General features: G+C 36.3%; 1 protein-coding gene across 1 annotated transcript in view; it reads right to left on the reverse strand.

The window, feature by feature from the left end:
- Positions 1–21949, reverse strand: part of LOC103600345 (uncharacterized protein C8orf34-like) — a gene marked incomplete at its 5' end in the record, with an annotated part of 88093 nt that overhangs the window by 34272 nt on the left and 31872 nt on the right. The window contains one exon of the mRNA XM_008584611.1: positions 5175–5222. Within this exon, the coding sequence (XP_008582833.1) occupies positions 5175–5222 (48 nt within the window). The remainder of the gene's footprint in view (positions 1–5174; positions 5223–21949) is intronic.

Genomic DNA, 21949 nt, shown 5'->3' on the forward strand with positions numbered 1-21949 from the left:
AAAAAAAACCCTCCTTTGCTTAAACTTTCACCATTGGATACTTTAACTCTGAATCAACTGAGAATTTCTTTCCCTTCTTTCCCTTTGGTGTAAGTAAATAAATAATGCACAAAACTTTAGTTTCTATCTTTCAAAAAGCCTTAATCACTGTCATTTTACTTCTTTAACCATAGGATCCCCATAAAATAAGGATCTCTGAAGCATGGTGTATATAAAGCAACACAAAATTACTCTCCACTTCAGATACATTTAATAGACTGCTTCCCTGACAAAGAATCAATCCTGTATCTTCATTAAAATAAAACTCCCTGTATATAATTTACATAGTTAAACTAGTAAAGTTTGTAAATAACTTTCTTTCTGTATTTGTTAATAAATGTCTCCTATTATGAGGATGAAATCCATAATTTTTCAGTAAATGATACTTCTGTCGCCCACTTTTCCGGGAATTGTAAAAGTGCAGTTAAGACGTAAGAGGAATTAACCAAGTTTGAGAAGCTCTAAGTTTGAACTAATAGGATCTGGGAAAAGAAAAGAGAGGAAGGGCCAGCCCGGTGGCGCACTGGATAAGTGCGCCGCTTGGAAAGCGCGGCGGCACTCCCGTCCGAGGGTTCAGATCCCACATACAGACCGGTTCCCGCTCACTAGCTGAGCGAGGCGCAGGGGCAACACCGAGGGTTGCTATCCCGTTGCTGGTTCCCGGTCCGGTACGGGGGCAACACTGAGGGTTGCGATCCATTGCCGGACACGGAAAAAGACAAAAGACAACAAAAAAAAAGAAAAGAGAGCAAATAATATCAAACTTAGCAAAATATGGTACATTGTGAAAGACATTGCAAAATAAGTGTAAACTATTTAAATAAATTTAAATGACAAATGTACTATACTACCCTATTTGGTGAGATTGCACTCCATTTTATTTTCTAACTCCTTCCATTTGGTGGTTTTTCTCTCCAAGAAAATTGTAGAGTAAAGTTGAAAAATAATATGAAAAGAATGAAAGATTACTCAGTGTAGTCAATGAAAAACAAGTAATTTTTTCTAGCACCCCTTCCAGTCATCTGATTTTATGTAAGCTCAGAGTCTTTCACTGACATTAGCTATTTTACAACTATGTAATTTGTAGAAAATGATAACAGTGCAAATGATTCTTGTTCATATAAGTGCAAATTGCATCCTTGGAATGCAATTGATTATTATCCTATAAATATTGATCAGTTTTTGCCAGTCTTTGTGTCTATTTATAATGTCATTTCAGCATTCCTTGCATGACTATGTAGGTGAGGGTTTGATTTCTCCTTTGAACTAATCGTAACATCTTGTTCTTTCATTAATTTTCAGTTAAATAATTTTTGACATGTGTTCATTTTATATCTGTGTAAGAGTCATGATTATAACTTTTTAAAAAATTGTTATTTAACAACTTGTATGTATTCTTAATGAATGTCAATGACATAATACTTAAATAATTTTTGACATGTGTTCATTTTATATCTGTGTAAGAGTCATGATTATAACTTTTTTAAAAATTGTTATTTAACAACTTGTATGTATTCTTAATGAATGTCAATGACATAATACGATTTTCTTGGAAAAAAAATCTTTCTTTCCTAAGTGGAATAAAACTAAGATAGTAAATTAACAGTTATTTCTATTTTTAAAAAGTAAATTTTTGTGGATATTAAAAAGTAAATTATCGCTTATTTGTTCTACGTGATAATGTCATGCACTTTCCATCAGAAGTATAGTTGGAACTTTATTACACAAGTGTTCATAGAACACAACACAGGAAAAAAAAGACAGGCTGAAATTGGCATGAAAAGTGATTCCAAGATCTTTTGTTGCAATAGAATCAATCCCCTTTCCAGCTCAGATGGTACAGCTGGCAAAACCAACTTCAACAGATTTGAAAAAGGCCTCCCTGCTTCAAGTGTTTCTTTTCCTGTCTGACACCCTTAGACATTGTGAAGCTCCCATCTGACACCTCGAGTGAGTTCACACTCCTGTGCACGTTGTCTCTGGCCTTTACCAACTAATTTCCTGAAGTTGTAAGGAACTGCTCTAAACTACTTTTTTAAAAGTTTAAAAAATCATTGACTTCAGTATTTAATTCTTTATAGATGTTTAACCATTTGAATTGACAATACTTATCTGATACATATATATTTAAATTACTACATTTCACTAATGACTAGGGGATTTTTAATCAGTGTACTATGGGGCTTCTTAATTATTTATCTGGGTAATACGATATTTTAAATGGATTAGCTTTTCTACAAAAGGTGTGACAATCAAGATTGGAAGTACTTCAATTTGATAAGTTGTTTTAAATTATACGAGGGTATATTTTTGAATGAACATTAATATGATTCTAAAAGCTACAATTTCTGCAGTGTGAAATTATGACTCCCACCTTGAGTTAGCAAGTGCCTTACATGTAAAAAGTATGTAATTTCTTTGAAATTTTAACTATCAGAGCTATGTCAAGGATTGAGAAAAGTAGAGTATATAAAACACCTCATTTTTTTATTCGGTCAAGAATGCATATCCTAGTCTGGAAAAATAATATATTAAAAAATAGAAAATACAGAATATAAGTTCCATTTTCACTTTAGTTTTAGAGGAAACCATATTGTCTCTTTAGTTTTGATTTAGGTCTAAACAAAATTGTCTAACACGCATGTGGTTATGATTCTGTCTCATTCTAAGACAAAATGAAAAAGAAAAAACAGAGACTTTGATCTGCAAAGAGTTGTTCAAACTTTAGCAAGAAATGTTAAATATATTAAAAATGTAAACACTATGGTTTATTTGAGTTTTAGTGTGTACTAAATAAAAGCAAATGTTTGCTAGCTTGGTTCTAACTTCAGTGATTCTAACATTTATAAATATAGTTCTTTCTTGTTTGCTGTTTCCAGTAACATGTAGAAAAAGGACAAAGTGGGGGAAAAAAAAGAGACTATCATTTTTATGGCTCACATTTTAAACATGTTCTCAACAGAGAAGGGTTTGATTATATATTTCCTAAGGATCCAATAGATTAATGCCTACAAAAAGAAATCAACTATTAGTAAGTTAATAATTTGCTAATTAAGAGCCCACTTACAGTTTTACTCTAAAGGATAATAATTTGTTGGTTTAAATCTAAATATCAACCAACATTAGGTGAAAATACTATGTGATACTGAAACCCTAAGAAAGGCAAGGTTTATATTGGGCAGTTCACACGTTCTTGCAAAATTCAAACTGTAAGTCAGTAATGAATCTCATAAAGCAGAGAGATTTTTATACCACCAACAACCAACCTACTCTTTCCTCTATTGAGAGGAAAGGAATAAACAAAACTCGTAAATTTATTAATAAAGATTTCCTTTAAGTATATTACACAAAATTGGGGATTTTCCATGATGTAAGCAATTGTTCTCTAGAAATAATATTAGAAAGGACATTTTAGGGCAGTGCTTTCTCAGCATTTAGGGTGCTTACGAATCACATGCAGATCATGGTAGGACACATTTTGATTTTTTTGGTTCTGGGGTAAGTCACAAGATTTTTGCATTTCTTGCAAACCCCCAGGTGATGCCATTGTTGTAGTCTGAGGATGACACTCTGAGGAGCAATGTCCTTTGAGAACCTCCTTGAAAAAGCACAAATTATGAACTGTCTCACCACATTAAGCATTTACACTTGTGTAAAACATGGACATTTCGATCGCACATTGGTAATTATGGAGAAAATAAGGCCTTTTCTTGGACAAGAACTACAAACTCACAATATGACTTATTCTAAAAGTTCTATCATTGGTATGTAGCCCATTCCCAAACCAGCACCTAAGTGCTCCCTTTCTTCCACAGTGTTAGGCCTAGATAGGACACATTACAAGAGGTATTAGCCACCCTTCTTGTGAAGGTAGCCCACCACATCCCATCCCACCACCAAGTGGGGAATGCTAAGCCAAGAGCTCAGGCAACCACAAAATCCTAAAGGGAGTTTCTATTGGGGTATGCCTTGAAAATAGTGTCTTTCTCTTCTTTGGCCACATTAATTGCTTTAAGTATTCTACTCAATCTCAGAATCAAATTCATTAAATTAAAATTTAGGGTTGGTGTTCTAACCTTCTTTTTTTTTTTGTCCTGTATATTTCAACTTTTCTAACCTGAACTCAAAAGATTTATCTTGTTTCTTCTCCCTGTGCCTTTGGCAAAGCTTCATCCACCTCCAAATAAGTGTGCAAACCAGAGATGTTAAAGTCATAAAGGGGGATTGTGCACTCTGATTTTCCTCACCAAGTGATATTTGGAAGGAAGGAAGAGTTTAAGTATGGGTACACTGTTCTGAATAATTGCATAGAATAATTGCATGGACTACACAGAACATTCAGGAGGCCACTCATAATGGTTTTTGGATGGATTCATACATGCAAGAATATTTAGAGAAACAGATTCTGTCATGTTTAGAAGTAATATTCAAACCAAATATTTGGTACTGCTGGGATATCATCACCAAACTCTTTCCTAGTTCCCTTCAGCTACAACAGATTTAGATGGCTAGTTTAGTGACCACTGTGGTTTGGCTTCAGACAAAGTTTTATGGTTTATCTGGGAGTTCCCAAATAGTCTGCAGTCAGTCCAAAGTTCCATGACACAGAACACTCTTGGACATCTCCAAAAATAAATCCAGGAGCCAAAAGGGTTCTTCAAGATATATCTACCATATATTTTAACTGTTGGAGCAGCATTTTGTGTAATGGCCTATACAAATAACATCCTCAATGAGCATTTTTCACATGAATGAATGCTGATCTAGTATAGATTGATCTTTCAATAAGAGCAATGACCATGCCTTTTTGTGTGAGCATGCTCAATATAAAACATGTGTTTCTCATTTATTAGAATATCCACAAATTTTTATGAATGAAAATATATGCTAGCACTAGGTTTATGCAGTTTCACCTTCTTGTTCAGGAAGACTGAATTGATGATACACACTATCTCTCTACCAATGAAGAACAACAACTATTTTGATAACATTCATTGTTTTGTTTTTGTGGACATGACCAATGAACATATATAGACTAGAAACCCTACAGATAGATGGAGAAAGCCCCGTTGAGTATTTCATCCTCCATGACAGACTGGTTTTAGACTATGTTATAAGGACACCTTCAAACTCACTTCTTCCGTGTAGGTTTTCAATGAGTGTCCTCCACTGGAGGCTTCTCCCTAGAGGCAACTGGTTTTAGACTATGTTATAAGGACACCTTCAAACTCACTTCTTCCGTGTAGGTTTTCAAAGAGTGTCCTCCACTGGAGGCTTCTCCCTAGAGGCAAAGAGGAAGACAGGTTGAAAAAGTCAGGAGAAGAGGAAAGAATGAAAGAAACATGGAGAGTAGTAAGATCTGAGAGCAGCAGCAAACCTCCAACTTCACAATTGATGATTGTGAGATTATCAGTTTAGCAATTTTTCACTCTTTGAAGGAGATAATAATTTTTTCAAAACAACACCACCTTTTTAAGTGGATTTTAGTTTTTGCAAACCAATAACCAGCTAGAATAGCTAACTAAATTTTAGGACATAATGCTAAATAAATTGTATAAAATTTGCTCTTATTAATTTTGCAAATATCTTCTTAAAATTAGATTAAGAAAAAATCACTAATTCTGTATTCTATAAATTTGTGTGAAGATCTAACACATGAACTTGAAAACATTTTATGGAAAGAGGACAGATTATTAACCTTTATATCCAGTCTTTCTCACCTTACTAATATATAATTAGCAAATTCTCCATTATTTGTGCCTTTTACCAGCACTTCTTTGAGCACTAGTAATCACTGAGATTTAAATCAGTAAAATTTAAAACATCAGATTTCAAACTCATCTAAACATTGGCAGTCAGAATTGTCAAACAACTTGTTAGTTTGGATAAGTTATATTCTTATACTCCATGGCCAAAGACATTTGGAAATAAATTCTGAAATAGTATGAAACGATAAATTCTAGGACACAATATGTGTTTAAAAGATAACTAAATAAGTGTGAATAAAGCTTACATTCTTTCTAAAGAATATTTTTTAACTTTCCAAGGACTTTCACATATATTATCTCATTGGATGGTTTTATCACCACAACTTGAGGGCAAGACATCCTCAGACCAGTTTGATATGCGGGAAAAATGATATGCAGGAGGGGTTGAATGAAGTGCTTAAAGTCAAGAAGCTAGACAAAGCTTTCCTGGGTCTGAATTCCAGTCTGATGCCCTTCTACCTCCCTAAAATGAAAAATTTTTAAACACAAAATATTAAATTCACTTAAAAAAAATTGTGATGTATGCTCTGAAGCACTTGGGAGACAGGTTAGGAGAAAACATGCTCATCTCAAAACAAAAATTAAGCTAGGAATAAAATGTGGGTATTCCAAAAAATTTAGAAATCACAGGTCAAACCTCAGAGGTGGTACTATTTCTACTCAAATTATAATTTCCACTAGCAAAAAATTAATGTGCTGCCGTTTAAATGTGGAATTTTCAGTGGATTAAAGAGTGAAAGAGATAAGATAGCTCTATTTACTTAAACTAAAGCAGAAGCTATTTGGAAAAATCAAATCCATGTAAATCCCCCAAACTGTTTGGAGTTTAACTCAAAGCGCACAGAGAGGTCTGGAAACTTATGTCAGATAAACTGCTTCTTAGAGTTGAACTTGCTACACTTTCTCCCCTCACTTGTACAGCTAGTCTAGAAGGAGGGCTGCGGGCTCTTCTACATGGCAAAACTAGTCCTTGGTGTGCTCATGATCCCTTCCCCTTTGCCTGGGTTGCTAATGGTAAGAGGACAAGGTGGCAAACTACTTGGAGTTACAGATGTGATTTCTGGAGCACCCAGCATGTGGCGCCTGCCTGGTTGGCCTCTGCACATTTGAGGGCTGACAGTGAGATGTTAGAGATCCGCTCCTGGGAGCCCATTGAAGAGGGTGATTTATTTCCTTGGAGCTGGACTGCAATGATTTTCTCAATTTGTCTAGCCATTTGTGGTCTTCTGCTAAGACTTGGTGATGACTGAGGTTTTCTTGATGATTGGATATATTTGTGTATAAAGCAGGCTTCCCGATGGCCTTGCTACTTCCCACAGTGCCAGCTCTTTTCAGTATCTACATCATGGAAAAGCAGAAACCCACACAATACCATTTGTTTCAAAGGCCACACAGACCTGAGTTTGGCTGCAGCTGCCACTCATAAATCACTGACATGGGTGGCCCCAGTGAAGGAGGAGCATGAAGTGAAAGACTCTAGGAGGCAAATATAGAGGAAATGAACACTTTGCAGAGAGGATTACCAATGTGGCACAAGGCAGGGTGGACAAAGCAAAGAACAAGACATCAGCAGATCTGATCCTCAGGGTTAGACAAGACAGCCCAGTTGAGAGGCTTGATTTCTATGTCTGTGGCAGGTTTCCCATTTCCGGCAGGGGATTGCTGAAATGCAGACATTCCCTTCTCCCCCCACTGGGGACACCAATGAAATAAAATCCCTTTCAAAGCACAAAGCTGTCCATTTCAGTCATCCTTTTTCCTAATTTTAAAGCCTTGACATTTTATATTTCAAGTCATTCTAACAGTATAATATTTTGGTAATCACCTGGAAACAAATCAAAAATACCCAAATGCCATTTCCTTTGAAAAATAAAGAAGGTAAAGGGGATACAAGGGGGACTTACAGGGGCGTGTGAAGGAAGGAAAATGCAGAATACATGGAAACTATGCCTTAAAGAAAAAAAGAGCATGAAAAGGTATTTCCTGAAATGTGGTTTCACTTATAATGAATTCTTAATATATTCGCGGTTGAGATAAAAACGTTTTAAATGTGGATTAGAAATATAAACTCAGAGAAAGGGGAGAAAAGAGGCCAATATGATATACTGGTTAACGTATGACATGGGATGAAGGCTGTTAGAGATGAAAGCTCTTGTTGCTGGTTATTTTAGCTATTAATATATTCGCGGTTGAGATAAAAACGTTTTAAATGTGGATTAGAAATATAAACTCAGAGAGAGGGGAGAAAAGAGGCCGATATGATATACTGGTTAACGTATGACATGGGATGAAGGCTGTTAGAGATGAAAGCTCTTGTTGCTGGTTATTTTAGCTATTTTACAGTTAAGAAAACACTCTCATGAGATAGAATATTCTATAGACAGAGGTAGGATTAGACTCACACTTTTCTCAATTCATTGCCACTTTTCACTATACTGTGCTTCTCTTCTTTTAGTCAGTAAGTATTTTCTATTCATCTCTTAATAATCCTTAGACAAAATACAGGCAGACTGGCACTTCCATGTGGGGTACATTTATTCACAAACACTATATGTCTAAGACCTCAGGTATTAGTTTCTTTCAAAGAAAGTTCCGTGAGAACCCTACGTCCACCAGAAGGATCTTTATTCCCACCTTTTCCCAAATGAAACTAACATAATCTTCATACACGGAGCCCTCTTTTAAGAAGTACCTGAGGTATGTGGGACCCATAGAAGACAGGCAGCTCAACATGAATGGCCAGGGCATTTCTGAATGTGATGGACCCATAAAACTTCACCCATTACTTATTTCACAAGTATTTATTGAGCACCTATTATACGTCACATACCGTGCCAGGAGCTGGGACAAAGAGTTGAATAAGAGTTCATTCCTATCATAAAAAGCTTATCTTGAGAAAACAGATATACAAGTGATCAGAATGCAGAACAAAATCTGCTTGACACAATTAAGACCACAGTGCTATGAGAACACATAAGAAGAAAAGGCCTTTGATTATTTAACATGCAAGCACTGAAAACTCTCATGTGCTGAGGACTGGTGTAGCCACTGCATACATGTACTGAAGACAAAGTGAACAGAGTAATGCTTGAGGAGATTATTTTTAAGCTTCATCCTAAAGACTCAGATGATTAGTCAGATGAAGGAGCTGAATAAGAAAGAGGACTCATACCAGGAAGAAGGAAGATTTAATGCAAGGGCCCAGACACAACAGAGAGAACATATAAAACCATAAGTATTATAATGAAGAGCACCAATTATGCCATGCACTGAAATGTGGACTGTATTTTCAGATATAGAGATATCAACCTCATGTGTCACTTCTTAATGTCATACTATAACTTCCTGTCATATAGCTGCTAACATGATGGCTATACGTTGTGTTTTCTAACTATATTATTACACTGGGTTACTGAATTTATGACATACGACGAGGAGATTGAAACTTAGCTTCCGAAACTTTGCAAACTCTGTAGGCAGCAACTGCTATTGATGTCTGAGAGAGCAGGCAGTGATTTATTTCTCATTAGTGGAAACTATATGCAATATTTTGAAAACTCAGAAATTTTCAGAAAGCTCAGAAGTCTTTGAAATCACTGATGGATGAATTCAGTAAGTTAATACTTGCATTTGTTTTCAGGGTTACACATACCAGCAGATGCTGTTTCTGTTCATTTGCCCTCAATGTTTTTCATATTAAGATTAAATTTTTTTCTGAAAATTTGCCCACAATATTATGAACAAATATAGCACCAGTGTAAATCCCCTTTCTCTGAAAATGACACCTTTAACCAGTAGAAAAGATACTTGACTTCCTTAGCATTACTAAGAACCAGAAGACTGCAGCATTTTATTTATTTATTTTTTTGTTTGTTTGTTTTGTCCTTTTTGAGACCAGCCGCATCGCTCTCAGCCAGTGACGCTGTGAGTGCACCGGTCATCCCCATATAGGATCCGAACCCAGCAGTGGAAGCGCCACCGCGCTCCCAGGGCCGCACCCTCCTGAGTGCGCCACGGGCTCGCCTGACTGCAGCATTTTAAAATAAGATGCTATGATTCATGCCTTTAAGATCCACTGGAACTGCAGATTGTGTCTGTACAAGGAATCAGCAATTTCACTCTTGATCTGAAACCAAATTTGTTCCCTCAGAAGAAACAAAAAATACTCAAGCCCTATGCACATAACCAACTGCTTAATTAAATAAAAACAATAATTTTACATTTTTTAATTTGTAAATGTGTAAGTAAATTTACATTTTTTCCTCCAAGATTTTCATCTTAAGCTAAATAGTTCCTTTAGTGACAATGCCCTTGCTTTAGAGATTTACCTTAAAAGAATAAAAAGGAGGAGGAGCAATTATGAGGCTAATGACTATTTCTAAGAATGTTAAATTTTAAACAATTTAAGACATTTTAGTGTTCCTTTCTATTTTGTGAAAACTGACTATTTAGTTGCAAAAGAAAAGCATTTTTATTCTTCCCATTCTTTCAATCTCATATGAAAAAGTAGGAGAGCAAAGACAGTAATAAGAGACTTGATATTTGGGAGAGTGGTGACTTTTATTGGTGGATGTTGGACAAGAGAAGGGACAGGTTGAGAGAATATGACTGTAAGAACAAATGACTAGTGTTAATGTTTTTAATTGCACTGACTCATAGGCTGAAGAACATATTATTGGTCAATTGATTTTAGAAAGATCCATTTAACATTGAAATAGTCATTGTACCTATCATGTATCTTCTCTGATTTGTGTTAATTAATTTATCATAACAATTATTAGTATCATTTTACTATTATCATGTACAAAAAGTAGTATTCATTTGTTCTTTCTAAAATGGTTTAATATGCCAAAACAGCAAATTATCACCATGAGATCTTGGAGAGTCAACACTTTTCTTCTGAAGCTGAGTTTCCTCATCTATAAAGTATAGACAATAAAACAGGGTTGTGTTACATATGAGATAATGAATGTGAAAGAGTATTAAGAACTTCAAAGATTTAAGCAACTGTACAATGCAGTATTATTATTTTGTAAATGTGGGTATCTCCATTGACCTACCCATCTACTGGTTTTTCTACCTCTTGCCTTGTCAAATTACGTACAGCTCTATGAACTTGTTAGATCCCTGCCCTCAACTCCCGACTACATGGGAGCTTCTCCCCTGCACCTTCACTGTCTCTTTCAAGTCAGGAAGCCATCCCTGACCTCCTCACACAAATCTTCATGTGCTTCCTTAACATATCTTTATCAAAGCATGTTATTACACTCTATTTTAATCACTAGTTACTTGGTCTACCTTTCCTCCCTAACTGTAAGTTGTGGGAAGGCAAAAATTGTTTTTATTAATTTTTGCTTCCCAAGTCCTGGTTGTAGGATCTGGCAATATAGATGAAAAACAAATATTTGAAAAATGAATGAATGAATGAATACAAATTTTACATTTTAGTTGGCTCTGGATGTACACAGATCTTATACAAATCAACGTTTGTAAATAGTAGGATAAAAAAGCTAAGTCACTTTTAAAATCACTGAGTAGATATTGTTACTAAATGTACAATAAGCCCATTAAAGAAATTGCTAATTATTTAGAATTTATAAGTAATTATTGAATTTCACCTTGAAATATGAAAAATATCTATTAGTAAGTATATTTTATTATATTTTAGAAATATAGTGCCATGAATGATTATTTCCATAATACTAAAATATAAAAATATTTAAAATTGAATTTTTTAAAAATATAATGAAATATAAAACTCAGAAAAGAATTAGAAGTCTTTAAAATTTTTCAGAAATGAGGACCACAATAGAAGGAACACAAGAAGAAACAAACACAACAAATAATACCCTTAGAGAACCAGAGGTAAATAAGAGGAAAAGTTTTAAAAAAGAATTGATTTTTAAAAAAAGATTTTAACGAAAGTGACAAATATTGAAGAGAAGCAGAGAAGACCAAATATATGGATAATTGGAGACCCTGAAGAAGAAAACAAAAGCAAGGGAAGAGATTACATGTTTCACTGTGTACCTGAAAATAGTGACTCAAAATGACTACTGCAAGGTAGTCATTCTGACAAATTCCAACGAATTGATCATATTTTAAAGAAAAAGATAAAAGTCTTTTGAGCATCTAGAAAGAAAAGATCACAAGACTTACAAGAAGAAAATACTTAGAGTATCATCAAACTGTAACAGCAGTGCTTTATGCCAGAAGAAGAAGGAAGTCATATACTTCAGATACAGGAAGAAAGAAAATGTGAGCTCAGGATCCTAGTAGAAAACAAGCTTCAGAAAACCAAAATGCCTAGATACAAGAACTGGTGGTGAGCGTTAACATGCAGTTACCTTTACAGTGACAACGTGAGAGCTGAAAAGGAGAGACAATAGTGGTTATGTGCTCTGACAATGTGAATTTCATACAACTATTAAAAAATTGGGAGAGAATGGTGGGAGCATATGCAAATATTTTTGTTTTCAGTGTTCATATTGATAGATGTACTGGTATTTTTATTCTGAGAATAGTATGTGTGTAATGCAAAATAAAACAAATTAGTTGCTATGAAATACTTCCAATTCTAGTGTCACATTTAGCATTAGAACCAGAATTCTTGGTATAGACAAAAAGAAGATAAAGATGTAAGAAAAGAGGTTAAGTTAAAGTCTTAGTATTCTCTAATATGGATTGAAAATGTCAGCGTGAACTAACCATCCACTGAAAGGGGCTAAAAGTAATGACTAACCCAGGGGCAATGAGCAGCCCTGGTGTCCAGACTGTGGTCTTGTAATACCATTTCTCACTAAAAGAAACTAAGACTTTTCAAGAAATGGCTAATTCCGTGTTTGGGGCAGGAAATTTACAATACAAGTATGAATGTGGAACATCTTCTACGACTCAATAGCAAGGAAGCTATTACAGCATGCCCCTATGTTCAAAAACAAACTTGAAGAAGCTCTCATGAGCCAAAGATGGGAAAATTCTAGCTATAGCAATGATAATAATTTCCATGGGTTGACATCTATCAAGTAAGTTTAATGAGAAAATTGGTTACATTCAGAAGATGACAGAGAACATATTAATTATCTTGAAAACTAGTAAATACAGAAGAGAAATCAAGCAAATATCCTGCCTTTCCCATAAGAATTAAAATGCTGGCTATCTGAATGGTAAATAAGGGAAAGTGTCACAACAAAAGTATTCCAACTAATAGATAAAAAAGGAATGATAAAGAAAAAAAAAAAAAAACCCAGATATTAAGTGCCTCCCATAGTCATGCCCCAAAGAAGCTTTATCCCATTTCTGGATAATTTTCAGGAAAATATAGAGGACTGAAGAACATATTGAATTGCAGCAAGAGTATGAAATTAGCAAAGTACAGACTGTGGAAAACCCTACAGGTCAAATGGCCAGCATTTTTTAACAGATAAATTACAAGAAAATGCAAAAGATGGAAGAGGAACTTGCAGATTAGAAGAAACTTAAAGACATATCTGATTTTTAAAAGTTGGCACAGTTAACTATAGAGTCAAGGGATGTATATTTAGGTGATATGAGGATTTGATCAGTATATGTGGAGTATACTATAAAGCAAATGTATTTCGCAGGGCCTAGTTTTTTGTGCTTTCAGGTTTGGCCTGACTTCTTGGGAGTACATGTAGAGATGTCGACCTTGCAGGGACAGGAAACTTACCCCAGGATAGTCTCTGTTGTAAGATGGGGAGTTGCGGCACAGCAAGGTTGCTGGCTCAGGGACAGACAAGTTACTGATTGATATGTAAAGATACTGGGAAATTGCTGTAGGGAAAGAGACTGTTTGCTAAGATCAAGCTTTTTTGGTGGATCGACTTAACTTTTTGCAAATTGCATTATGGAATGTCACCTTGCTTGTTTCACTGAATGTTACCAGCCTCTACTGTTAAACTATAATTAGCCATAACTACACCTATGTTCTTTTCCTGTAACTTCCTTGTCTAGAGAATAAATGTGGGGTGAGAACCCCAATTCGTGATTAATTTCCCAAAAGGAAGAAATGCCTCGCTCTTGAGGGTTCCAGGAGATTAACTCCTTTGGGGCTTCTCACTGCCCAGAAGAGATGGGCTTTGAGTAATCCTTTGCGGCCCTGTCACCCAGGGGAAGAGGGGTGACAAATCTGTGGGAAGCAAAGCAACAGTATAAAAGTTAGAATAGTTTTTATTTGTGGTGGAAGGTAGAGGCTGAGTGGGATGTGGCATACTGAGGGGAGTTCTTGGTTGGCTGGCAAAGTTCTATTTCTTGACCCAGGTGTTGTTCTCGTCATATTAAATAATTAAGCCATACATTTGATTTGGGTGATTTTCTATATTTGTCTTTAATTTTACAAAAAAATATATTTTAAAATAAACATCCATTTCTAATATTAGACAACATTTTTATGCACATAATTGTAAGGTCCAAGTGAAACTCTGAAAAATTAGAGTGAAACATTATAATACTCTACGTATTGTTGGCTATATCTCTATGGTCATGTACCTAATCCCTCTTGATCCAAATTTTTTGGTCTATGCAAACTGGTAATTACTGATTGTATATCTACAGAATTTGTTAAGGACACTCTTATTGCTCTGGTTTAATCTTAAGCTAATATGATTATAAAACTGACCCCATAAAAATCAGTTGGCAATTTTGATTTTTTTATCTTTTGAAATAATTAAGCCTTTAAATTTACTTCCATTAAGCTTTTTTAAAAAAAATCAATAGATGTCACTTCGGAACCTGTAAAGTATCTGTATAAATTCTCCAAGGTCAGTGAAATATGAATGTGAGCCTTATAATTTAAACCAAACATACAATGTATTCTTTTAAAATTAAATTAACCTGTGTCTTTGCAAAATGACTAAACCACTAAGGTGATCAACTTTCTGACCTGTGACTCAGATGGAAGCGTGGGGGAAAACTGATACCCAGTGCTCATGAAATGCCACGGGTTTTAGGTCTCTCATGCTCTCAGTCCATGTTTCCTTAATTTTAAAAAGTGATTGATTTTTCAGATAAGTAGTATTACTAGGCATTTCTCTACATTTACAGAAACATATTCTCTAACAGATGCATGAACACAAATAATTCAGTTTGTTCCTTTTAGCATATGTCTCTGTTTTTTTTCATTCAACAACAAAAAGTCCAGTTTCACATTTCAGACACCTTTGCATTACTTAATATACATTCTAGGGCCATAGAATAATGTAAACTTTGTAAGAAAAATTCTTTTTCACTGACTTGTAAATGTAAACAAATTCAGGCCATGTAATAGGGCAGTACATTTAAATTCAAAAGTCTATTTTTAATCCTTAACACATTTATTTGAAAGAGGATGATTTTTTATTTTTTAATTGATTTCATAAGTGGTCCAGAGAGAATGCTATCTGCAGAATTAAGGCCCAAACCAAATAAACAAAATGCATTAATGAGCATTATCTAATCTGTCACAAACTTGGCAGCTGATGCCATAAACAGTGTCACTAGAAGAGTTGTGAATGGCTGGGAGTAAATGTGTAGAAGCATAATCAGTTGTCCGAGAAAAAGAAGTGACCTCCAAATAAATAAGAAAAGTGACTTGGAGTAAGGAGATAGAGAGCCTTTAGTTTATTCAAATTATTACAGTTACTAACTTTGAAGTTTTACCTGCAGTCCCTAGGAAACTTTGAAAAAGCAATTCCCATTAATGCATCCAAATTTACCATATGTGTTTATGTACATTATTTCTTCTGCTTAGTATGAGCTGATCATCGGACTAAGACTGCGCCTGGACTCTATGTGCTGTCAGAAGGTGACAAAGGTGGTGATGTCCTAGATGGGGAGGAGTACAGGCTTTGGCATCAGGCAAATATGGGTTCAAACCCCAGTTCTGCCTCTTATGCTCATGGACATGGGCAAGTCACATAACTTTCCTGGGTCTCAACGTCCTTGTCTCAAAAAGATGATTGCACCATTTGCCTCAAGGATTATGAGGATTCAATGAAATAATGTCTATAAAGCATAGAAGACAAGAACAAAACCCTGGCTGTCATAATTATTAATCATTATAAGAAATATCAGTACTGGTATTTAGGAAGTTTTTAGTGGGTGAAAGACAGAAAATCAACCTAATACTATGGAAGGTATGAAAAATAGGGATATGCCCAGTTCTTTCATAATATAGCTAGGAAAGTGACCTGATGATGGGGAAATCAGGTGCTACTTCTTAGTTTATTTATTCTTATTTCTGTGTCACTTTCATTAGAAGAATCTTGCATTTTCAATAACAGGAAATTATTGAATGGCTTCACATACCAATATGTTTTCAGAAGTAAATTCAAGGGTAAATGGAAGGTTGACAGATGATGAATGAAGGAGAACTTGAAAAAGCCTGAGGCATCAGAACTAGAAAGAAGCAAATGACAGAAGTTAAGAGAAGTTAATTGTTGAGGAAAGGGAGTAAGACAGCACCTTTAGCAAGACCTCGCTCCCAACCACATCCCCATCCTCATCTCAGGAACCTCCCCAGTACTCTAGTCATACTGAATAGCCTCCAAGTCCCCAACAGTCAATGTCTCTTTGTCTCTCTGTCTCCTTCCCTCCCACCTCTGTCCTTCCTGTCTCCTCAAGCCACTCCTTTGTACCTTTTGTGCCCTCTTCCTGCAACCACCTAGTAAGATCTACTCTTGGCAGGCCTCAGCTCTGATTCCATTTGTCTAGGAAGACTCCCCTGACCCACGTATTTGCCTGGCCCCCACCCCACCCAGCCATGTGCTCCCATGTCTCCCCAATATTAGAGAATTTGCCCACTGACTGCACTGACCTGAAGTGGTTTCTACTACATGGTCAGCTCCACAGACCCAAACTTAATAGTTGCTTTATGAGCACATGTGTGGATATTCCTATCTGCATGTGCAAGCTCGTCCACACTCTCCAAAACAGCTGTCTTTTGTCCAGTCCTCAGGCCTAGAGTTGAGCTGTAAGGAACAAAAGACTAGGGAAAGAAGCTCATGCAGGTCCAGGAAGCAGGTCTGGAATTGTTTATGCAGGGGTTTCCAGGATCCTGGTACCTAGTGCCATTGTCAGACTCTAGGTGGATATGTCTCCTTGACCCAATGACTTCCACATTCCATAAGGAAGGGTACAGTCTTGTGCCAGTCTAAAAATACTGTAGAAGCTCTGTGATGGTGGACACATCTATCTCTTGCCATCAATAACACCGTGATGGTGGACATGTCTCTTGGCCACCAATAGCACTTAGTGTAGGGCTTGGCTCCTATGAATCTCTCCAAAACAGTTATCTAATGAATGATGATTATTACAAGAAGCACAAATTTCTAATGTACAAAAGATAGTAGAAGATGTGGTTAGAAGACAGAAAGACAAAGATTTTGTATAACAGCTTTGCAAATTTCAAAATGACAGAATCAGGAAGATTCTAGTAGAAAGAGATAAGGGGGAAAGTTATATCTTACATCTATTTAGCATCAACTGAAAATTTATCTTGAACGTGAATTAGAGAAAGACATTTTAAAAATTTACCACATTTGTTCTGAATTAGATAATGACCCCAAAGTATAGATGAACAAAAATAAACTAAATGTAGAATATAGGAATAACAATAAGGAAGTAAGTTCCAATTGAAATTGCCTACCAGAAAGATGCCTTCAAACCCACCAACTAAAATGGTCTGTCTGAGAAGAGATCAAAGTCAAAAGTTCTCTCAAGAATGGGAGGGTGTTTTGCAGTGTCCCTGTCAGGGAAACTGGACAAAACCTCGTATGGAAACAAAGTAGGAAAGGACATGGAAGGAACTGCTTACAAAACGTATCTTTATGATCACATTCCACTAAGTGCAGGGTATACCAGTGTCTATACCCCTTCAGCCTAGTCTTAAAGTTTTGTTTACAAATTCATTCATTGTAAGTTTAGCCCAAGAAAATTGTTGCATGAACAACAACAAAAAAAAAAATGTCCCTCTCACTCAGGGAGAATTTATCCAGTAGGAATTTATTCCACTGGTACATAGGACTGACTTTACAGACCAATCAGTACAGTAAGTATGTTAAATGCAAAACCACAAAGTGATACCAGACCCAACAACCTAATGAACCACAATTCAAATGCTTCATAAAATGTAAGTCAGAGTGCAGGCCTCATGATGAAGTTCCAAGTTTCTTTGATGCAACATAGTTTTTCCTTCATGGTCTAAAACCCTTGCCCCATTGGGGACTCAAGCCCCAAGATGTTCTACAGGAAGAAATTTCTCTGTTAATTCTTAGACCAAAAAGTAAATTTAATGTGCCTTACAGAACAAAGCTTGCTCTAAGACCTTGAAAAGGGCCAAACCACATCATAGAGAGTAAGAAGATATCTTCCATTCTCATGAAGGTATGTATGCCCATCTTTAGAATCAAGCTCAAAGCAAACATCATTTGAGGTCTTACTGAACATGACTGAACACTGAGGTTTATTACAATGTTTTTGCATGTGTTTGCATTTTGTGCAAACCGCTAGGATCAGAAGCAGAGGAGCCAAAAAGAGTTACTGCCAAGTCCGGGAATCTAAAAACCAGAAATTTCAAGAGAAAAAAACAATTCTTATAACATGATTTGATGCCCTCTCATTGTTAATTAATATAAACACTTGAAACCTTGGGTACTTTTGACAGCAAAATTCAGAGCCAAACTATTTCTGTCTAAAACCTATACCAATATTGCAGGTTAGAAGATAAATGTAATTCATCTATGGTCACTGTCAGTTAGTTAAGTATGTCAGTTTAATAAAGCCAAGTCATAAAAAGGAAGCCTTGGTATTTTTAAAGATCACAAGTCTTCCGGGAAAGAATTCTCTCTACTCTTGTAGGTGCCCTTTGATGCCCAGAGACAATACAAATCAAGCTAATCCAAGGCCCCTGCCACACAGAGTTTTGCCTTAGAATCTTCAGAGAATCTAATCACTAATTTGGCCAAGCACCAGACTTAGAGCTGGTTGCCACATATAACCATGCAGAGTGTGCCCCAGCCAAGAAAATGAATGAGGGCAATGTTGGCCACTTTTGTAGAGAAGAAATGGCTTTCACAGTGACAGTGAGATTAAAAAGTGCACTGCAATAAATTTTCTAATCTATCAAGAAACTGAAATCAATCCAATGAAATTAATTGTAAAATACTCTACTATGCTATCTATTTTTTAAAAATCACACAAATATACAATTATAAAAACATAGCCAGATAGCATTTTATGTTTAAAAACATAGGACAATTTTAGTTAACTGTAGGTTGGTGTGCACCAGAAGCATAGTGGAAGCCACTAAAAAATTTACAACAGCAGACATTGTTAATGGAAGTACAGTGATCTCCTCTAGGTTGTCAGTAGTTTAATTGTACTTTGCTGATCTGATTAGAGCATTGTGCTTAGGTTTGATGTGTTGAAGGGAAAGGCAGAAAATGGAGAGAGGTCTAGAAATAGGGTCACATAAAGGATGACTGAAGACATTCATTTTTCATCAGAAGGACAGATACTGTGGTTTGAATGTGTCCCACAAAAACATGTGTTGAAAACTCAATCCCAAATAAAACAGTGTTGGAAGGTGAGGTCTAATGGGAGGTGTTTAGGTCATGAGGGCTCCACCCTCATGAATGGGTTAATGCTGATTATTAAGGGCTTTAAGCTGTGAATTCAATCTCTTGCTCTCTCTCACCATGTGGAGTCTTCTGTCATGGGATGGTGCAGCAAGAAGGCCCTCACCAGCGGCAACTCCTCAGTCTTGGACTTCCCAGCCTCCAGACTGTAGGAAGTAAATCTCTGTTCTTTATAAATTACCCAGTCTGTGGGATTCTGTTATAACAGCACAAAAAGGACTAAGACAACAGAAGACCTAAAGAAAGAGTACTTGTGATACTTAACCAACTGAAATTAGGGCTTATAGATAAAAGAAAAGAGATGGATTTTTCTCTCAAAATGAAGGAGCATTGTTCTAAAGCAGTAATAAAATATGGGTGGGAGCAGAAAGTTTCAAGAAAGAGCTGCTGCCTGAAATCCTGAGGGCAAAAATAGGCAGTGGGCTTTCGAAGGAACTCCTCCATGAAGAAAATGTTATCCTACATTCTAATACTAAATTTCTTCTGTTAGAATTTCTTCTCTTAGGAAACTTGGTCTTTCCCTAAAGTTCCAAAGTTGAGCCTCTAAACTGAAGCAGATTAGTACTGAGAGGATAGAATTAGACTGAATTTTGCTTCCCATAATTATTGCCGTGTTGCATTTAATTCAGGAGGAGGAAAGTTCAGATAGCCTTGCTTTTGACTTTGTTGTCCAAATAAAGGAAAGGAAATGCCCTTCATCCAATTCGTGTTATAGACCAGCACATGTACTGCTGTACTCGATTCTCACTATATTCCTGTGAGGCAATTATCTCTATTTTATAACTGAGACTAAGAGGATTCCAAAGTAGAGGTATGTCAATTCCACAGCCTATGGTCATGCTAGAAGACAAGGAATGAAATCAGTAACTGTATTAGTCAAATTAAATGTTTAAACCGTGACAGGGTTTGACTTTAGCCCACACCTGGACTCCTAATTCAGTTCTTTTGCCATCACGTTACGTCGCTATTTTCCACTTCTTGGTTTTTCTAGTCCAGGACCAATCCAACAAATTATTTACATTAGACTGGAATGTAAATTATTATTGTGGACAAATGCACCCATTGCAAATATACGTAGAGTCACTTACAAAAACAACAACAACAACAACAACAACAACAACAACAACCCTGTGAGTCACCAAATCTTGTGTTAGGGTCTTCTAACAATTTAAGAAATTAACATCACAAACTTCATGCCCAGATAAATGAATTCATTTCTGCCAAGAGGAGGAAGTAAGAGCAAGCATTAGACTCATTTAGTGTCTCCTCCAAGCTTTCAGAATACAAACATATCATTCAACACTCCTGGGAAGCTAAACCCCCAAACCAGTGGAAAGAGTACTGGCTTTGAAGACAAGATTGGGTCTGGATCCTTTTTGTTGTCACCCATTAGATGTGTAGCCTCTGAGGCATGTCACTTAAGCTCCCCAAGTCTCTTTTTCTTCAGTTGGAAAAAAACAATAAAAATAAAAGTGCCTTCAATTGAAAGAATTAGGGGTAATATCTGTAAATCAAAGTGCTAGGCATTGGATAAATGGTTCCCATTTGGGGTGTGACCTGTCACTCCAACATCATGGCCTGACACTCTCCCCTGTCACCTAATTCTCCAGCTATCCTGAACTGCATATGGGCTCCCAGCAGGCTGTCCTCTGCCTCTGCTGTAATGACCCTTCCAAGCAACTCACTTGGCCATCAGCCCAGAGCCCACCTTCTCCTGGAAGCTGTCTTTGATCACTCACCATCCTGCAGCCTGCATTGGGTGCCTCTCCTCCCCATGTGCATGCTGTGCATACAACTGTCACAGCATTTCTGTGGTCTTGCAAACATCTGCTCATTCAACTGCCCCTCCCATCATACTGTAAACTCACTGATGGGAAGGAGTATGTCTTTCATTTCCAGATGCCCAGTACCTCACAGAGTGCTTTACAATAGAAGATACTCAATAGATGTCTGTTGAATGAATCTACTAAGCCTAGAAGGTCCATATAGCATGTTCAGTGCTTTAGTAAATCATTATTTTACAATAGTTTTTATCTGTCAATCTACTTGAAACCTTATTTAAGAATTCTACAGATTTTGAACAAATGTGGATTTACAAAATAATCTGAAGGGGGTTAAGAAAAACCACAGATAACTTTCTTTGCCTTTTGTACTAATAGTCAAATAAAGATACCACTTATTCATTTCCACCTGTGTATGGATTTTCAATAGACTCACATGAGGGTACTTCCAAAAGTTCATGGAAAGATTGATATTATCTTTCAATTCTATTTTCCACAAAGTTTTTGAAGTACGCTTGTACCTATGATCATGCTGCTTCTCCCCATTCTGTAATTTGTTCACAGCTAAGGAATCTCCTAAGAGTTCGATACTGGTAGAGCTCTCAATTCTGGCAGCTGGTTACCGAAATCCCTCACTGGGGGACACTGAAACAATGTGGGTGGTAGGGCGTGTGTGAAGGAACAAGAAAATTCAAAATTGCATTTTTTATCCTCCAGCACAAAGGAA

Source organism: Galeopterus variegatus, unplaced genomic scaffold, assembly GCF_000696425.1.
Source record: "Galeopterus variegatus unplaced genomic scaffold, G_variegatus-3.0.2 Scaffold3312, whole genome shotgun sequence".
Lineage (NCBI taxonomy): Eukaryota > Metazoa > Chordata > Mammalia > Dermoptera > Cynocephalidae > Galeopterus > Galeopterus variegatus.